We start from the raw sequence: 25,922 nt of genomic DNA, 5'->3' as shown, positions 1-25,922 counted from the left end.
TTTTCTCAAGATAAAATTGACGTATAACTTTGTTTTAGTTTGAGGTATGCAACATAACGATTCAATATATGTATATATTGCAAAATGATCACCACAATATGGCTGGTTAAGATCCATCACCATCCCTAGTTACAAATTTTTTCTTGTGATGAGAACTTTTAAGATCTACTCTCTTAACAACTTTCAAATATACAGTACTGTATTAACTATAGTCACCATGCTGTATAGTCACAGTGTTTGTACCTTTTGACAGCTTCACCCATTTTGCCCACACCCCACATTATATAATCATTTTCTGTGTCATCAGAAACTCTTCATAAATATCTTTTATGGCTGCATAATATTTCAATCGTATGTATGTCCCATCATTTTATTTAACATTTAAAAAGAAGCTGCCATGTCTTTTATGACCCAGCCTCAGAAGTCACACTATTGCTTATATAATATAAGTCAGCCCTATTCACTGTGGGGGTACTACACAAGGGAGGGAATACCAGGGGGCAAAAATCATTGGAGACCATCTTGGAAGCTGGTTATCATATCAGTCTTCTGAATTTTCTTAAACAACATCTTTTTTCCCCCGAGCATCACTGAATTCTGCTGTCATTGAGGGCAGATGTATACAGTTGACCCAGTAAGTGTAAATGCTGAATATGTTAAGTACTATTGTTAAAATTTTTGTTTAATATCTAGGTACAGCCATGGATGCACTTAATAGCATGCAGAATTTCTTACGTGGTCGTCCTAAAACCTTCAAGTCTCTGGAGAATGCCATTGAATGGAGGTAACCCACAAATCTATATTGTCTATATTTTAAATGTTAGATTGTAGCTTTCCTTTTTCATCAGCTCAAGCACTAAGTTCAAAGGAATCGTTCAGTTTCCAAGCCTTAGCCTTATTGAAATATCATGTATGGAAACATTTATGTAAGGAGCAGAATTTTTAAAAAAATGTTTTAAATGTTTCACACTTGGCTCAGTTTTCTAAAACCCATCCTTTTTCCAGTACACTGTAGTACCTTCTAGAATCTTAATAATTATGGATCATCTGCTTTCTAGCTGTTCCCATCTCTAAGGTGAGAGTTTGGACTAAATGAGACTCTAAGGCCTCTTCCATCTCTGATGTCCCATGGTTCTAGATTCACTTTCTTTGTTCCAGAGAAAATGATGGAGAAACAGAGGATGGGTATAGGTTCCTTTCTCAGTTTTTATTTGGGTTTTGGGTAAATAAAAACCTTTTGGGTAAATAATTTTCATAAAAATCACTGATAGAATTGGCTATGGCTTCACTTAAGTAAAGGCTGTTCAGTCATTAATTTATTCATTAATTCAACCAATTATTTGATTAAACGTTTATTGAATGCTTACTTTGTGCTAAAGGGTGAAGATTCAGAGAGGAGTGAAACAATGTCCCGCCCCCAAGGATATCAGTCTTGGGATAAAATATCTTGTATCTTGTCTTCTTACCTATTTTTCAAAATCCGTCTCCATTCCCTTCTCCAGAATCCTTTCTCTGACTTCTCCAAACCACCCAGATCACTCCCTCCATAAAATTGCTAGAGACGTTTGTCTATATTATATTATACTATTTACCTCTTAAGTCTTCTAATCCTCCCTTAAGGAATATGCTTATATTGTTAATTTTCATACGTCAAAGGGCAGAAGCTGTTCTCTCCTTTGTACTTTCATACAGCATGTAGCATACTGCTGGCTGCACTAGAAGGCAGAACATATTTATTAACTGACTCAGAGATATCAAGTGAAAATTAAGGATCTGGTAAATATATCCTAGGAAATTTTCCTAGGACAGAAGTTCTCATGCCAAATACGGCTTGCCAGAATGACGTTTGTGTTTGGTGAAGTCACGTCTACCTCCCCTTGTTCACACTGCCATGATGCAGGATTCCTGTTCTCTCAGAAGCACCAAAGATCTCTCCATCTTGGGCAGCCACAACAGTGAGAATGCAGCTGCTGCCAGCTCAGCATGTACCTCGGGCACCCTGCCTGCTTCCCCAGTAACAACCAGTGAGAAAATTATTCCAAATAACTTTTAAAATTTATTCAGTAAACATTTCTTAGTACCTAAGATGTGTCAGTACCTGATCTAAGAACTGGGATGAATCAGACTTAGTTCCTATCGTCAAAAACTGGGGATACAAACAAGTAAACATAAACACAACACTGTGAAGGAAGTACAGAAGACAGGTACTCAGTCCAGCCTGGGGGGTCAGGGTACACCTTCTCTTAACGGAGGTAGAGTCTTAATTCTATTGCCAGATGCAGGATAAAATAACGGTTCTGTTGTGGAATGTTAAAACATTCTGGATTTTGTGAGAGCTACTAATTTTTAGAACCTACTTTCAGAGCCTGAGAATTGGAAAGAATACTATGAAATAGTTGGTAATACTGTTTTATACTCTGCTGGATATTTGAATTGAGTTTATGACTCATAGCCATTTTGGCTATTCCAACTTGAAAAAAATGTTGAAATACAAGGCCAACCTATTTAATTCAGTAATAATTTAAAGTGAAGTGAACCTGCCTTTGCTCTCTTGGTCATCCTAATGAGAGGCAGTAAGGTATAGTCGTTAAGAGCCTGGGCTTTGAAGTTGGACAGGTATGGATTTGCATCTTGGTTCCACCACTCTGGCTGCTCTGAGGAAAACAGAATAGGGGAAGGAGTAGAGGCAGGGTGGTAACAGAAGTGGGAAATTGGTTAGGAGACAGTTGTGGTAGTATAGGAGAGTAATGAAGGTAAACACCGACTAGGGTGGCAATGGAGGAAGTAATGTGGTCATACTTGGAATGTATTTTGAAGGTAGAACTGACAGGACTGCCTAATGGATTGGATATTGGGAGAGAGACTGAGGCACAGCACTTAAGGATGACTTCTAGGTTTTTAGCCCAAGCAATTGGGTGAATAGTAGAGATAAAGAGAAGAGATTTTGGAGTGGGTAAGGGGCAGGGAGTAAGGAATTTTGTTTGGGTAAGCAGAAATGCTTAATTTACATCTAAGTGGAAATGTTAAGTAGGCACTTAGATATACTATTTAGAAGAAGTTGAGCTAGAGATAAATTAGAGAATCATCATCCCATAGATAATATTTAAAGCCAAAAGATTGGATGCAATCACCTAGGGATTTGATGTTGACAGAAAAAGGATCGAAGAACTGAGCTTTGAGATACTCCACAATATTTCGAGCTTGGGAAGAAGAGAAAGATCCAACAAACTGAAAAGGCACAGTTGATGAGATAGAAGGAAAACCAAGAGAATACAGCAAGGTTTATAGAAGGAAAGAGAGAGCATCTTCATCAAATGCTGCTGGGAGATCAACTAAGGGGAGGACTAAGATGACCTTTAGAATTGGCATGATGGAGGTGACCTTGACAAAGGAAATCTCAGAAAATAAGTGGGAGAAAGAAACCTGATATAAGTTGGGAATATTAGTTGGGAAAGGATGGGAGGTAAAGTAGAGAAGGCAAGTACGATTAACTCTTTTGAGAAATTTTCTTGTGGAAATGGGGTAGTATCTAGTAGTGAATGTGGGGTTGAGAATGTTTTTAAAGGCTAGAGAATTTTGTTTTTCGGGGGTTTTTTTTTGAGGAAAATTAGCCCTGAATTAGTATCTGCTGCCAATCCTCCTCTTTTTGCTGAGGAAGACTGGCCCTGAGCTAACATTTGTGCTGTCTTCCTCATTTTATGTGTGGGATGCCCGCCACAGCATGGCTTGATAAGTGGTGCGTAGGTCTGCACCTGGGATCTGAACCAGTGAACCCCGGGCCGCTGAAGCGGAACGTGCAAACTTAATCACTGCACCACCAGGCTGGCCCCCTAGAGAATGTTTTTAAAGGATGTTTTGTAATATCCAGTAAAGAAAAAAAAAGTGGTGACATAGGAGAGAGACAGAATAACTAGAGGAGACAAGGTCTTCATAAGCAAGAGGGGATGGGAACCAGTGCCCAAGGTTGGCCTTGAATAGGAACAGAGATATTTCATATATTAAACAATCATCAAGGCAGAGTGTATGATTACAAACACTGGTAGGTTGATGGATTCTGTAGATTGACTTGGTGGTAGAAAAATGAAGTAGCAGTTCTAATTGCTTCTGTTTATCATTAAAATAAGAAACAAAGTCATTATCTAAGCGGGGGTGCACTTTAAAATTTTACAAGAATTTTTAGGCTAAAAAATGAAATTTAAAGAAATTGTTCTGGTGACCTGCTTCAAGTAGTATTTCCTGGGACATGCAGTCATTTTGCTTGGCTCTTAGGCATACTTAAGTAGACACCTCTGAGAAGACTATTCTGTTAAGATGGAGTCTCAGCTCATAAGTCTATATATCATGCATTGCAAGGCCCTCTAGGAGCTAGCCCCTGCCTGTCTATCCTATTCTGTCACACTCCGTCTTTGCTCTCCCCTGTTCTCCTTGCACTTCGTCGTCTAAACTCATCATCCTGGTGACTTTTTTACATCACAGTGCCTCCTTTCACAATGTGCCCTCTGCCTATAATGCTCTGATCATCCTCTTTTATCTTCCCTTTAACTTCGTATTTTCAGTCTTCAGTTGCAGGACATTTGGGAAGCTTTCTTTAACCTCCTCATTCAGAATAAAGTGATTCCTTTGAACCTTGCCTTATGTTAAAATTACCTGTTTATGTTTCTTTCTCGCCACTAAATTGTGTACTTCTTGAGCACAGCCTCACACATAGTATCCTCTTGGTAAATATTTGCAGAACTGAATACTTACTTTTTACTACTTGGCTTGTAGCCATAAAAACCAACTGGGAAGTGATGGTAATCTCTATAGTAAGCTACATTGGTAGCTACAGCTTCCTAGTAGGTCCAACAGAATCTGCACAATTATTCCTTTGACCCTAGTGACATGATAAGATGGATGCTGAATAACCTCCTCTTTCCCTTCCCACTTTTCTCTTATAGTGTGAAGAGTGGCCAGATTCGAAATCTGGAGTCTGCCCGTGTCTCGATGGTTGGCCAAGTAAAACAGTAGGTCTTATTTTTCCCCCTTGGACAGATTAGAGACTGAAACATGGTGAGGGAATTACAGATTGCTTACTTGTCATACACCTGTTCTACCATTCTGGTGAATGCCTTCATTAATTTAGGTAATTTTTACAGATGAGCTCAGCTGGGCCAGCTGTATAGATTTTCTTTTCTTTTTTCTTTCTTTTTTTTTTTTTAAGATTGGCACCTGAGCTAACATATGGTGCCAATCTTTTGTTTTTCTTCTTCTCCTCCCCAGAGCCCCCCAGTACATAGTTGTATATTCTAGTTGTAAGTCCTTCTGGTTGTGCCATGTGGGACACCGCCTCAGCATCGCCTGATGAGCGGTGCCATGTCCTCGCCCAGGATCCGAACCGGTGAAATCCCGGGCCACCAAAGCAAAGCGCGTAAACTTAACCGCTTGGCCACGGGGCCGGCCCCTCTCCTTTTTCTGAAGAAATCCCGAAGCCAAATGGCGTCTTCTGTATAATACTGGATTACGTTATTAACACAACTCTAGGTGTTAAAAGGTGAAGAATCCCTGAGAATGGACATTAAAAATTGTGTCCACTCTAGTGCTGGCAGCTATGGTTTCATTCTGGTTACAGTCTCCTTCTGGTTGTGAGAAAATTATAGAACAAAAGCTATCATAACCTGAGTGAAAGCCACATTTTAAGGGTGAGCTAAGATTATTTAGCTCAATTGATCTTCCTGGATAGAGTTACATGAGTCCTGTATATTGCTATGTAGTCACAAAACCAATAGAACAGACAGGGGTCGTGAGAGTTGATGAAAATGATAATGGCATTATTGAATGCCTGCTATTTGCCAGCCACTCTGCGAGGTATTTTACATACACTGTCTCATTTTTAAAACTTTGTCTTATGGAAAATTTTCAGATGTATGAAAATAGAATAATACAGTGAATCTTGGCATTCTCATTGCCCATTTTCAACAGTATTAACTCATTGCCAGTCTTCTTTCATCTGTGCCCCTATTTACTTCTCCTAAGCACAAAATATTTTGAAGCAAATTCCAGACAAACACATAATTTCCTCTGTAAGATTTCAGTATGCTGTAAAAGGTAAGGCCACTTTAAACACAATCACAGTACTATTATCACACCTAAAAAAATCAACAATTCCTTCATATCATCAAATGTCTATTCAGTATTCACATTTCTGACTGTCTCATAAATAATTTTTTTATAGTTCCAATCAGATTTAAAAGAAGTAGTTACATAGCAATTGATGGATATATCTCTTAAGTATCTTTTAATCTATAGGTTCCACTTCTATCTCTTTCATTTTTTTTTCCTTGCAATTTAATTTGTTGAGGAAACTTGGTTGTTTGCCTTGTAGAATTTTCCACGTCCTGAATTTGCTGATTGATTCCTCAAGGTGTAATTTAATATGTTCTTTTGTTCCCCATATTGGTAAATTGTTAGATCCAGAGATTTGATCAGGTTCAGATTTGGTTTTTTTTGTTGTTATTTTGGTTTTTTATTTGTTTGCAAGAATAGTTGATATTGTATACTGCCATCAGGAAGCAAATAATGTCTGGTTGTGTCTTGTTTTGAATCTTAGTAGACATGGATGATCATTACCTGAATTCGTTAATTCATTTTCACTATCTCATTTAATCCTTACAATACCTCTTTAAGGTAAGTGTTGTTTTATAGATGAGGAAATGGAAGTTCGGAAATGTAAAGTGACTTTCTGAGAGTCGCACAGCTAGTGAATGACAGAGCTCAGTTCCAAACTCCTGTGTATTTGACTATATTATGGATTTTATGCCTGAAAGGGCAATTTGAGTAGTAATATCTGGCAGACACAATGCAGAGGCTTTGAGTAAGCTGTGAGACTGCCCACTTTTCAATGGCTAAATATTTTGAGATCTGATTTGTCTAAGGAGTGATACAGCATTTTGTCAGGAAGTTACATGGCAGGTAGTTCAGTGATTTTAAAAGTTTACTTACTACGTAAATTTAAGTGGTGTTTTCTCTTAATATGTAAATCTGTGTATGTAAGAGTATGTGTGTTTTCATTGTCACATAGATATCAGCTGGAACCTTCCTGCCCTTCTTGCCTAAACGAAATTCTCTTGAAACTGCCAATCCATAGCTATGAAAATCCAGAGCACATGTTTTTTCTCTTTGTTATACTACTTTGACCCAGATGTGAAACCTAACACCTCAAGTCCCATAGAAAACCCCCACTTAAAATATCTACAAACATACACTTCACTGAAGGTTTGGTAGAGGAGACAGAGAAGGAGAGGTTATCATTCTTAAAATCCACCACCAAAGTTTCACTGAGCCTTCAATTTATCCCAGTCTCTTTTTGTCTTGCTTATTCTCTCTCCTCTTCTCCCTTCTCTATCCCTCTCAAGGGCAAAATAACAAATTCTCTGTCATGCAGAGCAGACCTTGGTATTAGCTGCTACCTAGGCCCTTGGGATTTTTACCTTTAACACTTGTCAATGTATTTTTTCCAATGAATTCTCTCCAAAAGGAATTATGGTACCAGCTGTTCATGTAATAATAATTTTTCTACCTAATTACATAATAAAGAGATATATTTTTAGAGAAAAACAACAGTAATTGATTGGATCAGATGTTCTAATCTCCAAGGTTCAGCTGACCATGTTTATTGTAATTGCCCGTTTCTATCGGCTAATTAAAAAGTGGAGGCCTTTTACCTTTCTGTCTGAGCCTTGTTCTACTGTCAGCAGGGGGCAGTAGAAAAGCACTATGCTTTAGAGTTAATTGGGCCTAGATTTGCCTCCCAGCCTCATCCACTCATGAGCGAGGTGATCCTGAGCAATTTTTTAAACTCTTCAGGGCTACTTCATAGGATTGTTATGAGGATTCTATAGGATAATGCCAGTAAAACTCTTGTCACCATGTCTCAGGAAATGGTTACTTCCTTCTGTGGGTCAGTATTGGTGTAAGAACTAGAAACCAGCCCTTGGAATATAATCATACATTGGCCATGACCTTCTACATCCCTGATCTACTTTTTGCACATTTTAAAAATGCACATTTTTCACATCCCCCTTCTCCCAGGAGCGCCAAGTTTTAACTAACATTTGATTATAAAAGGCCATAATTAGCAGTATCTCTGAGATAATTTCTGTATAGAAGAGAGGTGTGTGATAGTACTTTTTTTTAAACCTAGGTGCGAAGGAATTACAAGTCCAGAAGGCTCAAAATCTATAGTGGAAGGAATCATAGAGGAAGAAGAAGAAGACGAAGAAGGAAGTGAGTCAGTAAATAAGAGGAAAAAGGAAGATGACATGGAGGTGGGTGAAAGCCTGCATTCTTGGAAGGTGTAGGGAATGGTTCAGGGTGTATGGGATGGGGAAGGGTAGGTGACATTGTTCTTTTTGTCCACCATTAGATATTTTAGGAGGCAAAGACATTATCATAATAGATACTTAGGTTAGCTATAAGATATAAGGCAGGGCCGGCCTGGTCGCGTGGTGGTTAAGTTCACACGTTCTGCTTCTCGGTGGCCCGGGGTTCGCTGGTTCGGATCCCAGGTGTGGACATGGCACCACTTGGCACACCATGCTGTAGTAGGTGTCCCACGTATAAAGTAGAGGAAGATGGGCACGGATGTTGGCTCAGGGCCAGGCTTCCTCAGCAAAAAAAGAGGAGGATTGACAGCAGTTAACTCAGAGCTAATCTTCCTCAAAAAAAAAAAAGAAGATATAAGGCATTTGTTGATAGCTCTGACAAATTTTATCATAAAACTTGCAGTATATACCCTACCCTCAAACAGACTGCTCTCTCATCAGGCTTTTAGGGTTTTTCTCACCTCTGTACCTCTGTTGCTGTCGTTTATCTCATGAGAAAATCCCATTTCCTACCAGTCTACGCTAAGCCCATCCAGATCCTACCCATCTTTCAAGGTATATCTCCTTGGGGAAGCTTTCTGACCTCAGTTTATATCAATCCCTCTCCAGTACAGCCCTGGGAGTCTATATGACACAACTTAGCACTTTCTTTTTTGAAGTTAGGGCTAAGTCATAGAATTGATTTTCATAAGCCACATTCAAAGGTACAGTGGTCTGGTGGTCATCCCTAGAATGCAGATTCAGTGTTCTCTAATTGCACAAGAATTATCTCCCAACAAAAATAACCTGTGTTCTTTTTGAAGGCAGGAACTGATGTTCTGTATGAATTTCCCTCAGCATTTAGCTCAGGTTGTGTGCATAGTAAGTGTTCTGTGTGTGCTTGCTGAGCAATGGATTTGAGAATAGTAGTAGGAGGGAAATGATTAGTGGGCATGAGCAGCAGGCTTTCTGGAATACACTATAAACATCTTACTAATAGCAGGTGGTATACTCTGTGTATACCACATACTCCTTTGCATTTGGAGATGCTACTGTTAGTAAGGAGGAGACTACATTTTTTTTAAACAGTATTTTTAATTTAATGAGGATCTTCTTGTCATCCTAAGATCAATGAATAATACTTTGTACCTCTTTGGAGTTTACAAAAATGTAAATAAGTCATGATCAGTTTGCCCTCCCAGCACTCCGTGAGGTGAGGGGAGATCTTTTCTCCTGTGTTAACACTGTGAAAACAGACAAAAGAGATGAAGGGACTTGCCCAAGGTAATCAAGCAGTATTTAGCAGATCTGAGAGTCTGATACAAACTGTCAGTACTTTTTACTTTTTATGTGCTAGGAACTATACTGAGTGCTTCACAGTTATCACCTTTAGTCTTCATTTTAGCACTGCATTGTAGAAATTATCATTGTTTTACAGCTCAGGTACAGATACTTGTCTTCAGCCACACATAAATGTTAGCACTAAAACAAACCCAGATCCTCTGATTTTTTTAATTCCAAGTTGTTGTTTCTTTGCAGTTTTTCATAAGCCTAATTATATGCAGTTTTATAAACTCTATAAAAACTCTAGCAGTTCTGTTAGGAGGGCACACTGAGGCACATCAAGCAATGAGGAGTATAGCTAAACAGTCTACACTTGAAGAAGGACACAAAGAAACTCCAAACAACAGTCACAACTTCTTGCAGTTAGTAGATAAGTAAGTCCTGGAGATCTAATGCACAGCATAGTAATTATAAGCAACAATACTGTATTATAAACTTCACAGTTGCTAAGAGACTGGATCTTAATTATTCCCACCACAAAAAAGAAATGGTAATTATGTGATGTGATGGAGGTGTTAGCTAATGCTATCTTGGTCATCATATTGCAATGTATAGATGTATCAAATCAACACATTGTATTCCTTAAACCTACACGATGTTGTGTGTCGATTATATCTCAATAAAGAGAAATAAATAAATAAATAAAACAGAGAAAGTGTTGGGAATTCAAATTCAACTTAACAACAACAAGGCAGTTACAACTTCTAAAGTGCGGTAGCCAGGGGCCATTTAGGGCCCATTAGCCCTTACGGGCATCTCTATTATAGTACAATATAAAAGGTAGTGTTTGAAATGACCCTGAGACACACATAAGAGGTCAGCTGCATCCATTCTGCTCTGTAAAATAAGACAAGATATACATTTTATTTGAGGAGGGGGGAGAGAATCTAATACAAAATGGTTAAAATACAGAAAAGAAAGGGAAAACATTTAAGCTTTAAACCTTAAAGAAATAAACTTCAGTTGTCCAGGAGATAGTCGTTTATGCATAAATCTGTCTCTTTTTTTTTAACTGCTTTATCAAGAGATAACTCACCCAAAGTGTACAATTCACTGGTTTTTAGTATAGCCACAGAGTTGTGCAACCATCACAACATCTGATTTTAGAACATTTTCATTACTTTTAAAAGAAATGTCATACTCATTTGCAGTCACTTCCCATTTCTCCTCAACTTTCCCAGCCCTGGGTAACCCACTAGTCTCCTTTTTGCCTCTATAGATTTGCCTAATCTGGACATTTAGTATAAATGGAATTATACAGTATGTGGTCTTTTGTAACTGGCCTCTTTCACCTTAGCATAATGTTTGTTTTCAAGGATTCTCCATGTTGTGACATGTATCAGCACTTCATTCCTATTTATGACTGAATAATATTCCATTGTATGGATAGACTACGGTTTTTATCCATTCATCAGTTAATGGATATTTGGATTGTTTCCACTTTTTGTCTGTTATGAATAATGCTGTTTTGAACATTTGTATACAGATTTTTGTGTGGCTGTCGGCTTTTATTTCTCTTGGGTATACACCTATGAGTGGAATTGCTTGATGGTAACTCTATGTTTAATCGTTTGCGGAACAGCCAGACTGTTTTTCAAAGTGCCTGTACCATTTTACATTCCCACCTGCAGTGTATGAGGGTTCTAGTTTTTCTACATCCTTGCCAGCACTTATTATCTTTCTTTCTTTTTTTTTTAAAGGTTGGCACCTGAGCTAATTGTTGCCAATCTTCTTTTTTTTTTTCATGCTTTTTCTTCCCAAATCCCCCCAGTACATAGTTGTATGTTTTAGTTATGGGTCCTTCTAGTTGTAGCATGCAGGACACTACCTCACCGTGGCCTGATGAGCGGTGCTATGTCCGCGCCCAGGATCCAAACCCGTGAAACCCTGGGCCACCAAAGCGGAGCGCACGAACTTAACCACTCAGGCATGGGGCCAGCCCCTGTCTTTCTTTTTTATTATAGCCATCCTAGTGGGTATTAAGTAGTATCTCATTGTGGTTTTAATTTACATTTTCCTAATGACTATTGATGTTGAGCATCTTTTCATGTACTTATTGGCCATTTGTATATCTTCCCTGCAGAAATGTCTATTCAGATCCTGCCCCCAATTTTAAATAGGGTTGTCTTTTTATTCTTGAGTTGTAAGAGTTCTTTATATTTTCTAGGTACAAGTGCCTGATTTGCAAATATTTTCTCCCTTTCTATGGGTTGTCTTTTTCACATTCCTGATGGTGTTCTTGGAAGTGCAAAAGTTTGATTTTGATGAAATTCCATTTTCCTAGTTTTTGTTTTGTTGCTTATGCCTTTGGTGTCATATCTAAGAAGGCTTTGCCTAGCCCAAGGTCACAAAGATTTATGCCTATGTTTTCTTATAAGAATCTTCTACTTTTAGCTCTTACATTTAGGTCTATGATCCATTTCGAGTTACTTTTTATGTATGGTATGAGGTGGAGGGTGTAACTTCGTTCTTTTGCATGTGCATATCCAGTTGTCCCAGCACCATGTGCTGGAAAGACTTCTCTTTCTCATTTAATTGTCTTGCTTCCCTTGTTGAAAATCAATTGACCATAAATGTCAGAATTTATTTCTGGACTCCCAGTTCTGTTCCATTGATCTATATGTCTATCCTTATGCAAGTACTACACTATCTTCATTATTGTAGCTTTGTAGTAAGTTTTGAAATCAGGAAGTTTGTCTTCCAACTTTGTTCTTCTTTTTCAAGCTTATTGCAGTCTCATATTCTTAAAATTTTTTTTGATTACTTGTTATATGCCAGACCATGTTCCTGTTGCTTTACATACATGAGTGTCTCTAGTTCATCCTTAGAACAATCCTTTGAGATCTTGTATTGCCCATTTTACAGCTAAGAAAATAGGCTCAAAGTTAAGTAACTTTCTCAAGGAGCCCACAGTTAGTAGTTAATGATAGATCTGGGATTTGCATTCATTCAGGTCTGACTGACACAAAGCCTATGTTTTTAAAAATTTTTCAAGTGAGGCATTGAGAAATAATACAAGGCCCATGGTAGATGCCTTTGTGTGGAGAATTGCATCCTGCCCAGGTGAACATTCCAGGAAAATTGGTAACTGGCTTTCTGTTTCTCCTAACCAACAACTAGGATCTCATGACATCAATCTATTGTATTACTGCTTGTTGAAGGAAGGCATCTAAACTAACTTTATGACCCATCTCTCTAGAGAAAGTATTTATTGTCATTACCCTAATTACAGGAGTAACTCTAATTCTATCCAGAATTTTTCCTTTGTTTTTACGATTTTTAGGACTTGAACTCCTTTTTTAAAAAAAAAATTTAATAATATTACTATCCTTGGAAGTTCCCTTACCTTAAATTTGTCATTTTCATATGAAGTCCTCTGTGCATTTGGGAGGGGCTTGTGAGATTATGGTGTCTCTAACTGTGGAGCAGATCTCTTAGAAATGGCTCATAAGTGGGAAGTATTGCATATAATAGGACAGGCTGAGATTCCAAACTGAAATAACAATTAGCATTCACTTCAAAGTGTCCTATGCCTGGAAAATATTAATAGAAGAGAATGGAATGAGTTGTTTAGTGAGAACTAGAAGACCCAAATTTCCTGACTCCCATCCAGTGATCTTTTTCTTTCTTTTTTTTTAACTGTGGTAAAAAACACATAACATAAAATTTGCCATCTTAACCATTTTTAAGTGTAGAGTTCAGTAGTGTTAAGTATATTTATGTTGTTGTGTAATAGATTTCCAGAACTTTTTGATCTTGCAAATTTGAAACACTATACCCATTAAACAACTCCCTTGTTCCCCTCCCCTCAGCCCCTGATAAACCACCATTCTACTTTCTGTTTCTATGAATTTCACTACTTTAGATACCTCATATAAGTGGAATCATACAGTATTTGTCTTTTTGTGACTGGCTTATTTCACTTAATATAATGTTCTCAAGGTTCGTCCATGTTGTAGCATGTGACAGGATTTCCTTCTGTAAGGCTGAATAATATGTATATAACACATTTTGTTTATCCATTCATCTGTTGATAGACATTTGTATTGCTTACACCTCTTGACTGTTATGAATAATGCTGCTATGAACATGAATGTGCAAATATGAATTCAAGACTGTGCTTTCACTTCTTTTGGCTATGTGTGTGTGTGTGTGTGTTTGTGTGTGTATGTGTGTGTATATGTATATACCCAGAACTGAGATTGCTGGATCATATGGTAGTTCTATTTTTAATTTTTTAACTGCCATACTGTTTTCCAAAGTAGTGGTACCATTTTTATAAGTCCACCAACAGTGCATAAGGGTTCCAATTTCTCCACATCCTTGCCTACACTTGTTATTTTGTCTTTTTTTGACAGCAGCCATCCTAATGGGTACAAAGTGATATCTCATTGTGGTTTTGATTTGCATTTCCCTGATGATTAATGATGTGCATCTTTTCATGTACTTATTGGACATTTGTATGTCTTCTTTGGATAAATGTCTATTCAAGTCCTTTGCCCATTTTTTAATCAGGTTATTTGACTTTCTGTTGTTGAGTTGTAGGTGTTCTTTATATATTCTAGATATTAACCCCTTATCAGATAGATAATTTGCAAATATTTTCTCCCATTCTGTAGGATGCCTTTTCACTCTGTTGATTGTGTTCTTTGATGCATGAAAGTTTTAAGTTTGATGTAGTCCGTTTGTCTATTTTTGCTTTTGTTGCCTCTGCTTTTGGTGTCATAACCAAGAAATCATTGCCAAGTCCAATGTCATGAAAAGTTTCATGAAGCTTTCCCCTATGTTTTTGTCTAGAAGTTTTATAGTTTTAGGTCTTACATTTATGTCTTTAATCCATTCAAGTTAATTTTGTTGTATGCTCCAACTTCATTCTTTGCATCTGGATATCCAGTTTTCCCAACACCATTTGTTGAAAAGATGTCCTTTCTTCATTGAATGGTCTTGGCACCTTTGTCAGAGATCGTTTGGCCATGTGTGTGAAGGTTTATTTCTGGGCTCTCTAGTTTCTTCTATTGGTCTATTTGTCTGTCTTTATACCAGTACTATGTTGTTTTGCTTACTATAGCTTGTTTTGAAATCAGAGAGCGTGAGTCTTCCAATTTTGTTCTTCTTTTCCAAAATTGTTTTGGCTGTTTGGGGTCCCTTGAGATTCTAAATGAATTTTAGGGTGAATTTTTCTATTTTTGCAAAAAATGCCGTTGGAATACTATTCAGCTATATAAAAAAAAGGACAAAATCGTCCCATTTGCAACAACATGCATGGATCTTGAGGATATTATGCTAAGCGAAATAAGCCAGACAGAGAAAGACAAACACCATATGATTTCACTCACATGTGGGAGATAAACTAACACCTGGACAAACAGAATAATTTAGTGGGGAAGTGGGTTGCGGGGTGAGCACAAGGGGTGAAGGGGCACGTTTGTATGGTGACTAACAAATAATAATGTACAACTGAAATTTCACAATGTTGTAAACTATTATGACCTCAACAAGGGGTGAAGGGGCACATTTGTATGGTGACTGACAAATAATAATGTACAACTGAAATTTCACAATGTTGTAAACTATTATGACCTCAATTAAAAAAAAAACTGCCATTGGGATTTTGATAGGGATTGTGTTGAATCTGCAGAACGCTTTGGGTAGTGTGGACATCTTAACCATCCAGTGGTCTTTAATACACTATGTTGCTATCTGATGTTTACGTCTAGATTTTCATACGGTGGGTGATATGGTATCCCATTTATTTATTCCAGTTATTATACTTCAAATTTTCAATGATGCAGAAAAGTATAGAGAATCATTTATTTGTTCAGCTTGTGTGAGATGAGTGCATACTCTGTGCCTAACTACTTTATATCGAGATTTAACAGATATTGACATTTTGTCATATTTGTGTTAAATTTCCTTTTTTAAATTACTATTGCAGGAATACTATATCATTATCATGAATCAAAATATATGAAAAAATGCTCTGTCAGCATATCAACATATTTTCAGTTTTCCCTTCGAATTCTTTCCCAAAGTATACCGCGTTTTTCAGTAGTAATCCTAGCTCAGATAACACGTTGTACTCTACATCTTTCACTTAATATTATATCGTAAGCATTTTTCTCATACTGCAATGTATTTTTTGTTAATTATCCTTTTGGTGATATGTTCTTTTTGCCAAATGGGTATAAGAGAAGCTCATTCTTGGCTCTACTATTTACTAGCTTCATGATCATAGCAAAGTTTCCTAAGTTCATTGAAACTAATAGAAGTAAAAAGTAGTAGTCAACACAGAAATTGAAATATAATGAATGTACACCTGAAATTCATATAATGTTATAAACTAATATACCTCAATTAAAAAAAAATAGGAAAAAAGAAGAAGTAAACTTCTGGGGCCGGCCCTATGGCCGAGTAGTCAAGTTCCCACGCTCTGCTTCGGTGGCCCAGGGTTTCACCAGTTGGGATCCTGAGTGTGGACATGGCGCCGCTCATCAAGCCATTCTGAGGCGGTGTCCCACAGAGCACAACCAGAGACACTCACAGCTAGAATATGCAACTGTTACTGGGGATTTAGGAAAACAAAAAAGTAAACTTCTGATTTTCTAAACATGGTATTTACAACTATCACCTATACCACAAGGCTGTTATAAGGATTACATGTATATTAAAATGTCTGGGACATACTAGGCCTTTAACAAGTGCTAGTTTCCTTCCCTTTCTTTTTCCCAGAGACCTAGTTTTTATCCTGTTCCTCCAGGGGTTGCCCTCTGAGACTCAGAACTTGCTCTTATTTCTCCAGACCAAGAAAGACCATCCGTACACTTGGAGAATTGAACTGGCAAAAACAGAAAAATACTGGGATGGCTGGTTCCGAGGCTTATCCAATCTCTTTCTTAGTTGTCCTATTCCTAAATTGCTGCTCTTGGCTGGTAAGTGTATATGTATGTATTAGCTCGGGCTGCCATAATACAATACCATAGACTGGGTGGCTTAAACAACAAATTTATTTTCTCACAGTTCTGGAGGCTGGATGTCTGAGATCAGGGTACCAGCATGGTCGAGTTCTGGTGAGAGCTTTCTTACTGGCTTGCAGACAACCTCCTTCTCACTGTGTCCTTACATGGCAGAGAGAGCGAGGACAAGCTCTCTGGTGTTTATTCTTATAAGGACACTAATCCTGTCATATGAAGGCCCTATCCTTATGACCCCATTTAACCTTAATTATTTCTTCATTTAACCTTAATTACTTCCATATCTCCAAATATGGTCACATTGTAGATCATATGAATTTGGGGGGGACGCAGTTCAGTCTGTAGCAGTGCAGGAATATTGTCATTCTGAATATGTCCTTGTTAAAACCACTCACCAAATGGATAGTGACTTCCAAAGTGAAAGTGAAGTACCATCCTCACTCATCTGTGCCCTTTCTCCTCTCCCCGCCAAAGCCCTACACCTAACTAAGCACAAAGCATCCACCTGGGATGGCCTAATTTGGCCTGGCCCCTGTCAAGCCCAAGTCTTTCTAGAGTGGTGTAAGAATATTTGAGTATAATGGAAATTTGAAAAGCAAAATCCTGTTTTCAGAAACCAGTTTAAAGAAGCAAAATGATTACAGGGGAACCTCAGTCTGAGCTTTGTATGGTGAGAATGTACCCTCAGATAATTAAGATTAGCATTAACATGAATTGAGAATATCATCATGTTTACAACTTTGTAACAATTTTTACTTCATACTTGAACAGCAAAACCAATTTCACATGGCCTTTTCTAATAAGCTACTTACGGATTCTCTTATTTTGTTCTAGGTGTTGATAGATTGGATAAAGATCTGACTATTGGCCAAATGCAAGGTAAGTCATCAAGATATTATGTCCCTAGGTCCTTCTCGGAGGGCAGAGAAAGGGCCAGAGTCATGTAGAAATTAACTGTCTCAGATTGTGAGGTGCAAGGAGAGAGCATGTGCTTCAGAGTTAGACCCAAATTTGGTATCCACCTCTGCTCCTGATCTGCTATGTGGTTATGGGCAAGTATTTCCCTTTCTGAGCTTTGATTTTTTTCCCCTATCTAAAAGTGAGAATTATACTACTACCTACGTCTCAGAGTTGTAAGGATTACAATGAGGCAATGTCTTTGAAAAGGGCATTATAAACTATAAAGTATTCTATAGGTATATAACATTGTGAAAGAAGATACTCTGAATACTGATCAGTATTTTTATTATTGTTAGAATTCTTAGGAAAAGGAAAGGTCCAAGATAATCCAGATACAAAAAGGTGTAAACTCTGTTTAGAAGACAGCATAGTGAGGTGGTAAAGGCAAGTTCTCTGAGGTTGGGAGAATTGGTTTTGAGTACTACTTTTTTCCTACTAATTTTTGACCCTGGGCAAGTTTCTTGACCTGCCTTAGCTGTAGTTTTCTCAGCCTCACAGGGATCATGAGGTGTAATGAGTAGGAAAGTGACCTTTTGTGCTCAGGTTCAGGTATGTTGGCCAGATGACAGTGGAACCAGTGGGACCAATGTCCTGGAGGCTCTTGCTTTAGTATGGATGAAAGGCTTGGTGAAGGTGAAGTCAATAGGCATTGGCACCTTTGGAGTTAAGGAAAACTTGAAGGCCGAGGTTTCAGGCTTAAGCAGATTCTTTTCTTGACCTTCCTTCTTTTCTGCTTACTCCCCCTGGACAATCTCATGGCTCTTATTTATACCCTGATAACTCCCAGAGCTGAACATCTGACTCATACCTCTCTCCTGTGCTCCAGACCTGGCTCATGTATCAAACCTGGCAAATCTCTCTACTTGGGTGTTTTATGGGTCCCTCAGACTGTTCTTGTAACTGTCCTCAAGCTCTCCACAGAGAAAGGGGTTGTATTCCCTCACTATAGTTGTTCGGAGACTCCTGAATGATTTATCAAACCTGGCCCCAGACCTTCATATCCTTCCATTTCTCCACCTACACAGTGTCCTGAGGCCTGGAGCAGAACCATGGGTTGGGACTGTGTGATTTTTATGGCACTGATGTTGGTAATTCTGAGCTTAGACACCTTTCCTTAAATTTAATTCAAGCAAACCTGTCCTAAGCACTCCTTCTGTGCAAAACCTATGCTTGATGCTGGCCAGACAGAAGAATCAGACATGGCCCTGATACTGTCTGAAAGCAGTTGATCTGGACTGGAGTAGCGTTTGGAACCAGTGTTGATCACCAGCTTTGGAATCAGACATGCCTGGGTTTGAATCACTGTTACTAGTTTTGTGGCCTGAGTGAATTACTGACTTCTTTAATCCTGAGTTTCTTCATCTATAAATGGAGATAATGATATATCTTAATACAGTTGTGTGAGGTTTAAATAAGAAAATTTGGGTGAAGTAAGAGTTTGACAAATGACGGCTTCATTATGTCCATAAAGCACTCACAATTCCTCATTAGATGTCCTCCTGTTTCCCCAGCAAGGATTATGCCAAGACTATCTTCTCTTTCAAAGCATCACATGAGTATAGAGAATAAATGGCTGAGATGAGGGACATCCCATAAAACAAAGGGAAGTGGCTAAGGCAGCATAGATTCTAAACCACAGCCTTCAGAGCACTGTTTCAAGCAGCTGAATTAGTTATAGAATCCTAGAAACCCACCACTCATTCATGGTACAACTTGTGTGAATAATTTAGGCTCTCTGAACCTAAGGTTCTTCACCTGTAAGATGAGAAGGGAGGGTTTGGAAGTATGCCCACCTCATAGCATGATTGTGAAGATTACCCGTGATCATGTTATTTTATGCGTACAGGCACCGTGTTGTTAGTATGTGTGAGTCCTCCTGACTCCTTATACCCACTCTTCCAAAGAGGAACAAAAAATGCATCCCTAGTCATCAAGCCCAAGGTGGTTGGAGTTGTAAGTTTTATCAGGTCATTTGCTCATTCATTCATTCATCCAAGACTTTTGCTAAGCACTTACTCAATGTCTAGCCCTGTGTTGGGCCCTAGTGGGGACATAGAGCCAGTAATGATACTAGCCCCTGTTCTTATGGAAATGACACACTCCTGGGGAGGCAAGCACCAGGGCCATATAAAATATAAACAAGAAGGGCACAAGCTGCTCTGTGTTTGGATCCAAATGCACTAACAGTAGTATATTAAGAGACACAAGTGAGAGGGGACAGCTGGAGCACCCAGGGGCAGCTTACTGCAAGAGGAAGGGCATAAGCCGGGCCTTAGTGAATGGAATGGTCTTAGTTCCTCTACTAATTAACTAAGTGGCCTTGGACAAATCACTTCACTAATCATGGCCTCAATTTTCATCATCTCAGAAAAGAATTTGAATATTTGTCCTGCTTAATTTTATAGGGTTGATTTGAGAATCAACTTTAAAAAAGGATAGAAGAGTATTTTGAAAAATTTATAAAGCACCGGGTAACTCGGGTAAGAATCATGGTTGTGATGACCAGAAGGACTTCCAGAGCTTACTTCCTTCTTTTGTAAATGGAGACCCTGAGCCTCTGAGAGTCTGCTTTCTCTACCTATGAGAGCTCTGGGTCCCCTGTCCTTTAGTCTGCTTAGGGATCTTGCTTTATCAGTCGTCTCTGTTCACTCTTAACAGCTATTACAATAGTTGTGAGCTTACAGTGTTCCACATGGTAACTTATTATTGTAATAATAAATTCAAAATCCTTAGCATAGCTTACAAAACCCTTAGTGGTATGGTCTTTGCTTACCTCTCCAGCTTCATTGTTAACTCTCATGAGCATCACGCCAGACTTTTTATTTCCAGGAACAAATACAATTTTGTCCTCCTTCCCTTTGTGTAGCCTCTTTTTTCTGTGTAGGAAGCCTTCTTGGATCCCTGTTTGATTACAAAGCTCTCTTTCCTATGTTCTTCCAGTTCCATGCACTCAGTTTTATCATAGGAACTACATGCTGCATTAAAATGTTGGGTTTTGTGTTTTGGTCCCCCACTAGACTTAAATCCCCTGAAAACAGGAACTTTTTCTTCCTATGTGTCTGGCCCAAAGTAAATGCACACTAAATAGTTGCAGAAGGAAAAGGTGAAGGGAAAATGATTTGCCCAAGGTTACAGTTACAAATATTAGCATCCTCCACAAAGGCTTGGTAATTGGGTCCGGAGTATTGGTGCAATGGGTGAGGGGAATGAGGAGGAGGTCCAGGGCTCCTGGAATGACCTATGAGGTGGTAAGGAGAGGGCACTTTTAGTCCCTGAGGTCACCTGGGTTTGTTTCCTCTCCAGGGAAGTTCCAGATGCAGGTCCTACCCCAGTGTGGCCATGCAGTCCATGAGGATGCTCCAGACAAGGTGAGTCTCGTACTTGATGACTGTAAAAGGACAACTGTGAGAATAACCTTGGATCTCACAGAAGATAGAACAAGCCTGAGTCAGCCTGTGTTTCGTGCAGCAGCTGCTGTGGGGCCTACACAGATGCAACTCCACCAGTTCCTAAACCTTTCCCCGGCAGCTGCCTATGGCTTCAGCTTTCCGTGTATGGGCTGAGGAACCACTGGCACCCTGCTATTTCATCCCAGGGCCCTGTGGTTAAGATCTATGGTTAAGATAGAAAAAGGGCTAATTGGGATAGAAACTGCTCCCTGAACTACAGTCGTATTAGGAGTTAATATGCATTTCTCCTGTAGGAAAAAGATGTTTTATAACTCTAAGGGGATAAATAAGCCTTCACATCATTCCTCTTAACTTCACTGGGAACATTCCTGGCAAGGATGGTAGGGAGGAGTCTCCTAGCTCTGCCAGGACCCAGGTCTGTTTGATTTCAAGCACCCCAACCTTATAGGACCCATGAGTCCACTGTAGAGCCTAACCTTCCAACAAAAGCCCACAGGACCTCCAAGGCTGAGCTCCATTGCTAACCTTCATATGGCCTGGAATATCTCTTCCTTTTCCAGGTAGCTGAAGCCGTTGCCACTTTCCTGATCCGACACAGGTTTGCAGAGCCCATCGGTGGATTCCAGTGGTAAGGAAGTACAAAGGTTTAAGGAGCCCAGCAATGCTGGCTAGCTCCAACAAAAAGATATTTGCAAGGTTGTAAATATGTCTGCCTTACCCCTGCCTGGTTTGCGTCACCATGCCTTTCTTCCTCCTCAACAGGCAGCCCAACATGTGTGTTTCTATAAAGCTGTGGTTGCTTGTTCTATGTGCTTTGATCCAGTGGGTTGTTGCTGAGCTGAGAGTAAATTGGGCCTAGTACCCCACCCCCCACTGTGATATGTACTCCTTCTTGAGGTGCCCCTTCTCTGGGGAGGCTGGGGTGGAAATGAGTCTTTTTCCAGGCTCTTAGAGAAGTTCTGTATGCCTTCTCCTGCCCTGCTGCTGGGGAATGCTGGGCAGGCCATAGAGGCTGCGTAGAGATCCAGAGCAGGGTTTCCAACCTCAGCACTATTGACATTTGGGGCAGGTAATCCTTTGTGGTGGGGGATTGTCATGTACATTGTAAGATGTTTAACAACATCCCTGGCCTCTATGCACTAGAAGCCAGTAGCACCCCCCCCCGACGCACACAATTGTGACAAGAAAAAATGTCTCTAGATTTTACCAAATGTCTCAAGGGAGGCAAAATCACTCCCAGTTGAGAAACACTGGTCTAGAGGGAAAAGGATGCCTTTCATCCTAGGAAGCTTTTCATCTGATTAGGGAGACACAGCTGGGCTCTTTGTTGAGGAGGAAGAGAGGCCTAGTGACCCACACGACGCAGTCCTGGCTCTACCTCAGCGAGCTCCTAGTCTTTGCTGCAGAAGGCCCCTGATCTTCAGAGAGCCCAGAAGCTTGATGAAGAGTCTTGCCTCCCAGTTGGAAAGTCTCTTAGCTGATTTTAGTGAGGGTCCAGGAGAACGTGTTCCCTACCCCCAGGCTGTTTGAAGAAGAAGAAATGTTGAAGAAAAAAGACATAGCTTCTGCATTAGAGAACTCTGAATGCCAGGGCCTGAGAGGTGAGGGTGTCAGGGCAGCGTAGGCATTGGAAATGATGACAGGAGCTTGGTACAGTTAGTCACACGAGCGAGTCATACCACCCCTCAAGCAACTGACCATTGGTGGATCCCAGGAATCAATAGTGAGGACCTAATTTTTCTTAATAAGCAAATTTGGGGCCCCTGGATTATTTGGAGGCTTCGTCAAATCAGTAGTACACTGAGAGCAGACCCTGTGTCGAGCCCTGGCTGGGGCTGTGGGGAGGGGGGACAGATTTGTAAGGGCCTCGCTGGTCATTAGGGAAGGCTTCCTAGAGGAGACAGGGTAAGTGGAGGGAAGGCTTGTGATGGTCACATTTGTTTTCCCTTCTCTTTTCATTCTTCACAGTGTGTTTCCTGGCTGTTAGTGACCTGCTATCCATCCCCCCTCAACATTGAGCTCTGTTGTAAATACATCGCACCAGAGGCCACTGTGATGCCGCTGTCTCCTCCTCACCATCCCGCCCGACCATGTGACACCGGCTCCCTGTAGACGGGCATCCCCAGATGTGCAAACCCTTCTGTGTATTCCTGCCAAAAGCACTGTTTTCCAGGGCCTTTGACCAATGTCAGCCTCCCTTGTCCAAGGCTCCTCAGCCCTCACTCCTTCCTTGTTTAGGAGTAGTCCCTGCCTATTCTCCCTGCCTTGCCTAGGGTGAAGCCTCCATCAGAACTGCCACCCTGGGCCCCTATTCCTGGCATTAGGCAATGCACCTGGGTTCCCGTGTCTCCCCAGGCTCAGGGACTTCCATTCCTTGAGATTGTTCTTGGCATGGTCCTGCCCTACCTCACAGGATGGACCATGCATATAGGGTGGTCCTTATTTTTCCCTTTCAAATAAAACACCAGTCAGGTACCTTTTTATCCCAGTCTTACTATTCCAGGCTTGGAAGACCCAGAGAGGCCAGGATCCCACCCTTAGGTACAGGGAGGGGTGGTGATAGCATCACAAGAAACCAGCCTGAGAATCAGGCCTAGCCAGTCCAAGCACATGGCCTCCCATCTGGGGAGAGCCCACTGTCCCACTCCCACATGTCTGGGCACCTGCCCTGGGCTGAGGCCAGGCTGCTCCAGGGGCCTGTTGAGCCCTCACCTGCCACAGAGCAACCCAGGTTAAATACAGCCCATGCACAAAGCCACAGGCTGAAGCCTGTGGAGTTGTTTTTAAGAATCAGATTTAACCATTTTCATAAGTGGTCCCTGGAGGTGTGCAGAGGGCCTGCTTGCCTCTTCTAGACCCACAGCTTATCTTCACCATTTGTGGTTTCCATGTCACTCTTCATAGGAACAGTACAGCCCAACATCCTTACTCTTTGCCCTCTTCCAGCTGCCTCATCACAGCTCTGCGGCCTCCCCCTGCTGCCCAGGCACGCCATTTCCAAGGGCAGGGTGGAGCAGTCTCCTGCAGCCCATCTTTTCTGTGACTGTCTTAGGTGATGCGTAGCCCCCTCTACCTTTCCACCCAACAACTTCCTCTCCCTGTCCTGCTGCATGGTCCGGAGTCTGGGACCTACTTTGTTTCTTTGTTATTTATGACCTTGTTTAAAGAAAATAAATATCTCCCAACCTTTATTGATCTGGTCTTTCTCTATGGAGTTGTCCTTACTTCTGCTGATCTGGGGACAGGGGACAGTTCGTTGGATTTAGTCACCATAGAGCTCCAGAAACCCCTTTCCTGCAGCCCATCAGCATCTTATGCTCTATCTGCTGCCCAGATCCAGAATGCCCAGTGGAATGGACAGAGCCAGCCTCCACTGCAGCCAAGAGAGACCTGGGTTCCAGTCTCGTCTCTTTCAATTATTTGCAGTGTCGATTTTGGTCCAGAACAAGGCAGTCTGTGCACTGTCCACATGACCTTAGACACTCACGGCTTCACATCTGCCAACACCCAAATGTCCACAAGGCACATCATCTGAGCTCTAGACACTTGAGTCCATCTACTTCCTCATATCTCTTCCAGAAGACCAAGCCACTCATATTGCCCATTCCTAAATCTAAACTCACCTTCCCCCTAAATCTTGTTCTTCTTTCTGCATTTCCTAGCTCAGTAAGCAGAAGGTACCACCATCTCTCCAGTTATCCAAACCAGACAGCCAGAGCTCCCTAGATGGCTCCCTCTCTTACACCCATACCCATATCCAGTCTACCACCAAACCCTGTCCATTCTCTTTTCTGTGTATCCTCTTTTCTAGCCCTTAGCTCCTGCCCTACCTCAGCACTCATCTTGCTAGATCACTTCAGTCCCCTTGCTGGTTCTCTGCCACAGCCCCTCCATTGGTCATCCTCTGTACACTCTTGGAGTCTTCTTCCCAGTAGGCTTTTGAGCCAGGCTGCCTAAATTAGAACCCAAGGCCCACCCCTTACTGGCTGTATGAGATAGCTATGTACTTCCTCTCTTTGTGCTACAGTTTCCTCATCTGAAGATGGAGATCATTAGTACCTACCCCACAGAGTCTTGAGGACTACCTAAGTTAGTATAGGTTTACTGACTCAGTATCTTGCACAGGGTAGGCATTTAATAAATAGTTCCTGTCATATCACTCCCATATTATACTGAAGACATTCTTTACTCAGAGTGGTCCGTGGGCTAGTAGCATCAGTATCATCTGGAAGCTTGTTAAAGATTTTTATCCCCACCCCAGACCTATTAGAACTGATCTGCATTATAACAAGCACATTAATTCTGAGAAGTTCTAGTTTAGATTTTCACTAAATACTTCAGGGTATAGCATGAACTGCCAATGCAGAAAAGAAAAATGCCTTGTGTGTAATCTGATTTCTCCCACCAAGCCCTTTGGGAGTTCCTTTGCTGGGCTGTATGGCCTCTGTCCACAGGGGGGCAGCATGTTCACATGTGTGGTTTTCAGGGACACACATCAGCCACTTTAGTTCACCAGGCAAATCATAATAGTCATCAATTTTTTTTTTCTGAAAAAGATTCACCCTGAGCTAACGTCTGTTGCCAACCTTCCTCTTTTTTTTCTTTTCCTCCCCAAAGCCCCAGTACATAGTTGTATATAGTTGTAAGTCATTCTAGTTCTATGTGAGCTGCCACCACAGCGTTTCTACTGACAGACGAGTGGTGTGGTTCTGCGCTCAGGAACCAAACCAAGGCCACTGAAGTGTAGTGTGCCAAACTTTAACCACTAGGCCATCAGGGCTGGCTCAGTAGTCATCCAATTTTGAGCATCATCTAATTCACTTTACACACATCTCATTTAATCCTCACAGCAACCCTATGAGCTAAGTGATGTTATGTTCCTTTTATAGGTAGGCAGA

General features: G+C 40.5%; 1 protein-coding gene across 1 annotated transcript in view; it reads left to right on the top strand.

The window, feature by feature from the left end:
- PPME1 (protein phosphatase methylesterase 1) overlaps positions 1–24,215 on the top strand; it is a 71,069-nt gene extending 46,854 nt beyond the window's left edge. Inside the window, exons 7-14 of the mRNA XM_014842097.3 lie at positions 694–784; positions 4,938–5,003; positions 8,180–8,303; positions 16,483–16,612; positions 17,489–17,533; positions 20,918–20,982; positions 21,585–21,652; positions 22,993–24,215. Of these exons, the coding sequence (XP_014697583.1) occupies positions 694–784; positions 4,938–5,003; positions 8,180–8,303; positions 16,483–16,612; positions 17,489–17,533; positions 20,918–20,982; positions 21,585–21,652; positions 22,993–23,011 (608 nt within the window). The 3' untranslated portion in view covers positions 23,012–24,215. The remainder of the gene's footprint in view (positions 1–693; positions 785–4,937; positions 5,004–8,179; positions 8,304–16,482; positions 16,613–17,488; positions 17,534–20,917; positions 20,983–21,584; positions 21,653–22,992) is intronic.
- The last annotated feature ends 1,707 nt before the right edge of the window (positions 24,216–25,922 follow it).

Source organism: Equus asinus, chromosome 20, assembly GCF_041296235.1.
Source record: "Equus asinus isolate D_3611 breed Donkey chromosome 20, EquAss-T2T_v2, whole genome shotgun sequence".
In the NCBI taxonomy this organism is placed as follows: Eukaryota; Metazoa; Chordata; class Mammalia; order Perissodactyla; family Equidae; genus Equus; species Equus asinus.
The sequence above is the reverse complement of the archived record's forward strand: the minus strand, read 5'-3'. Positions and strand labels throughout refer to the sequence as shown.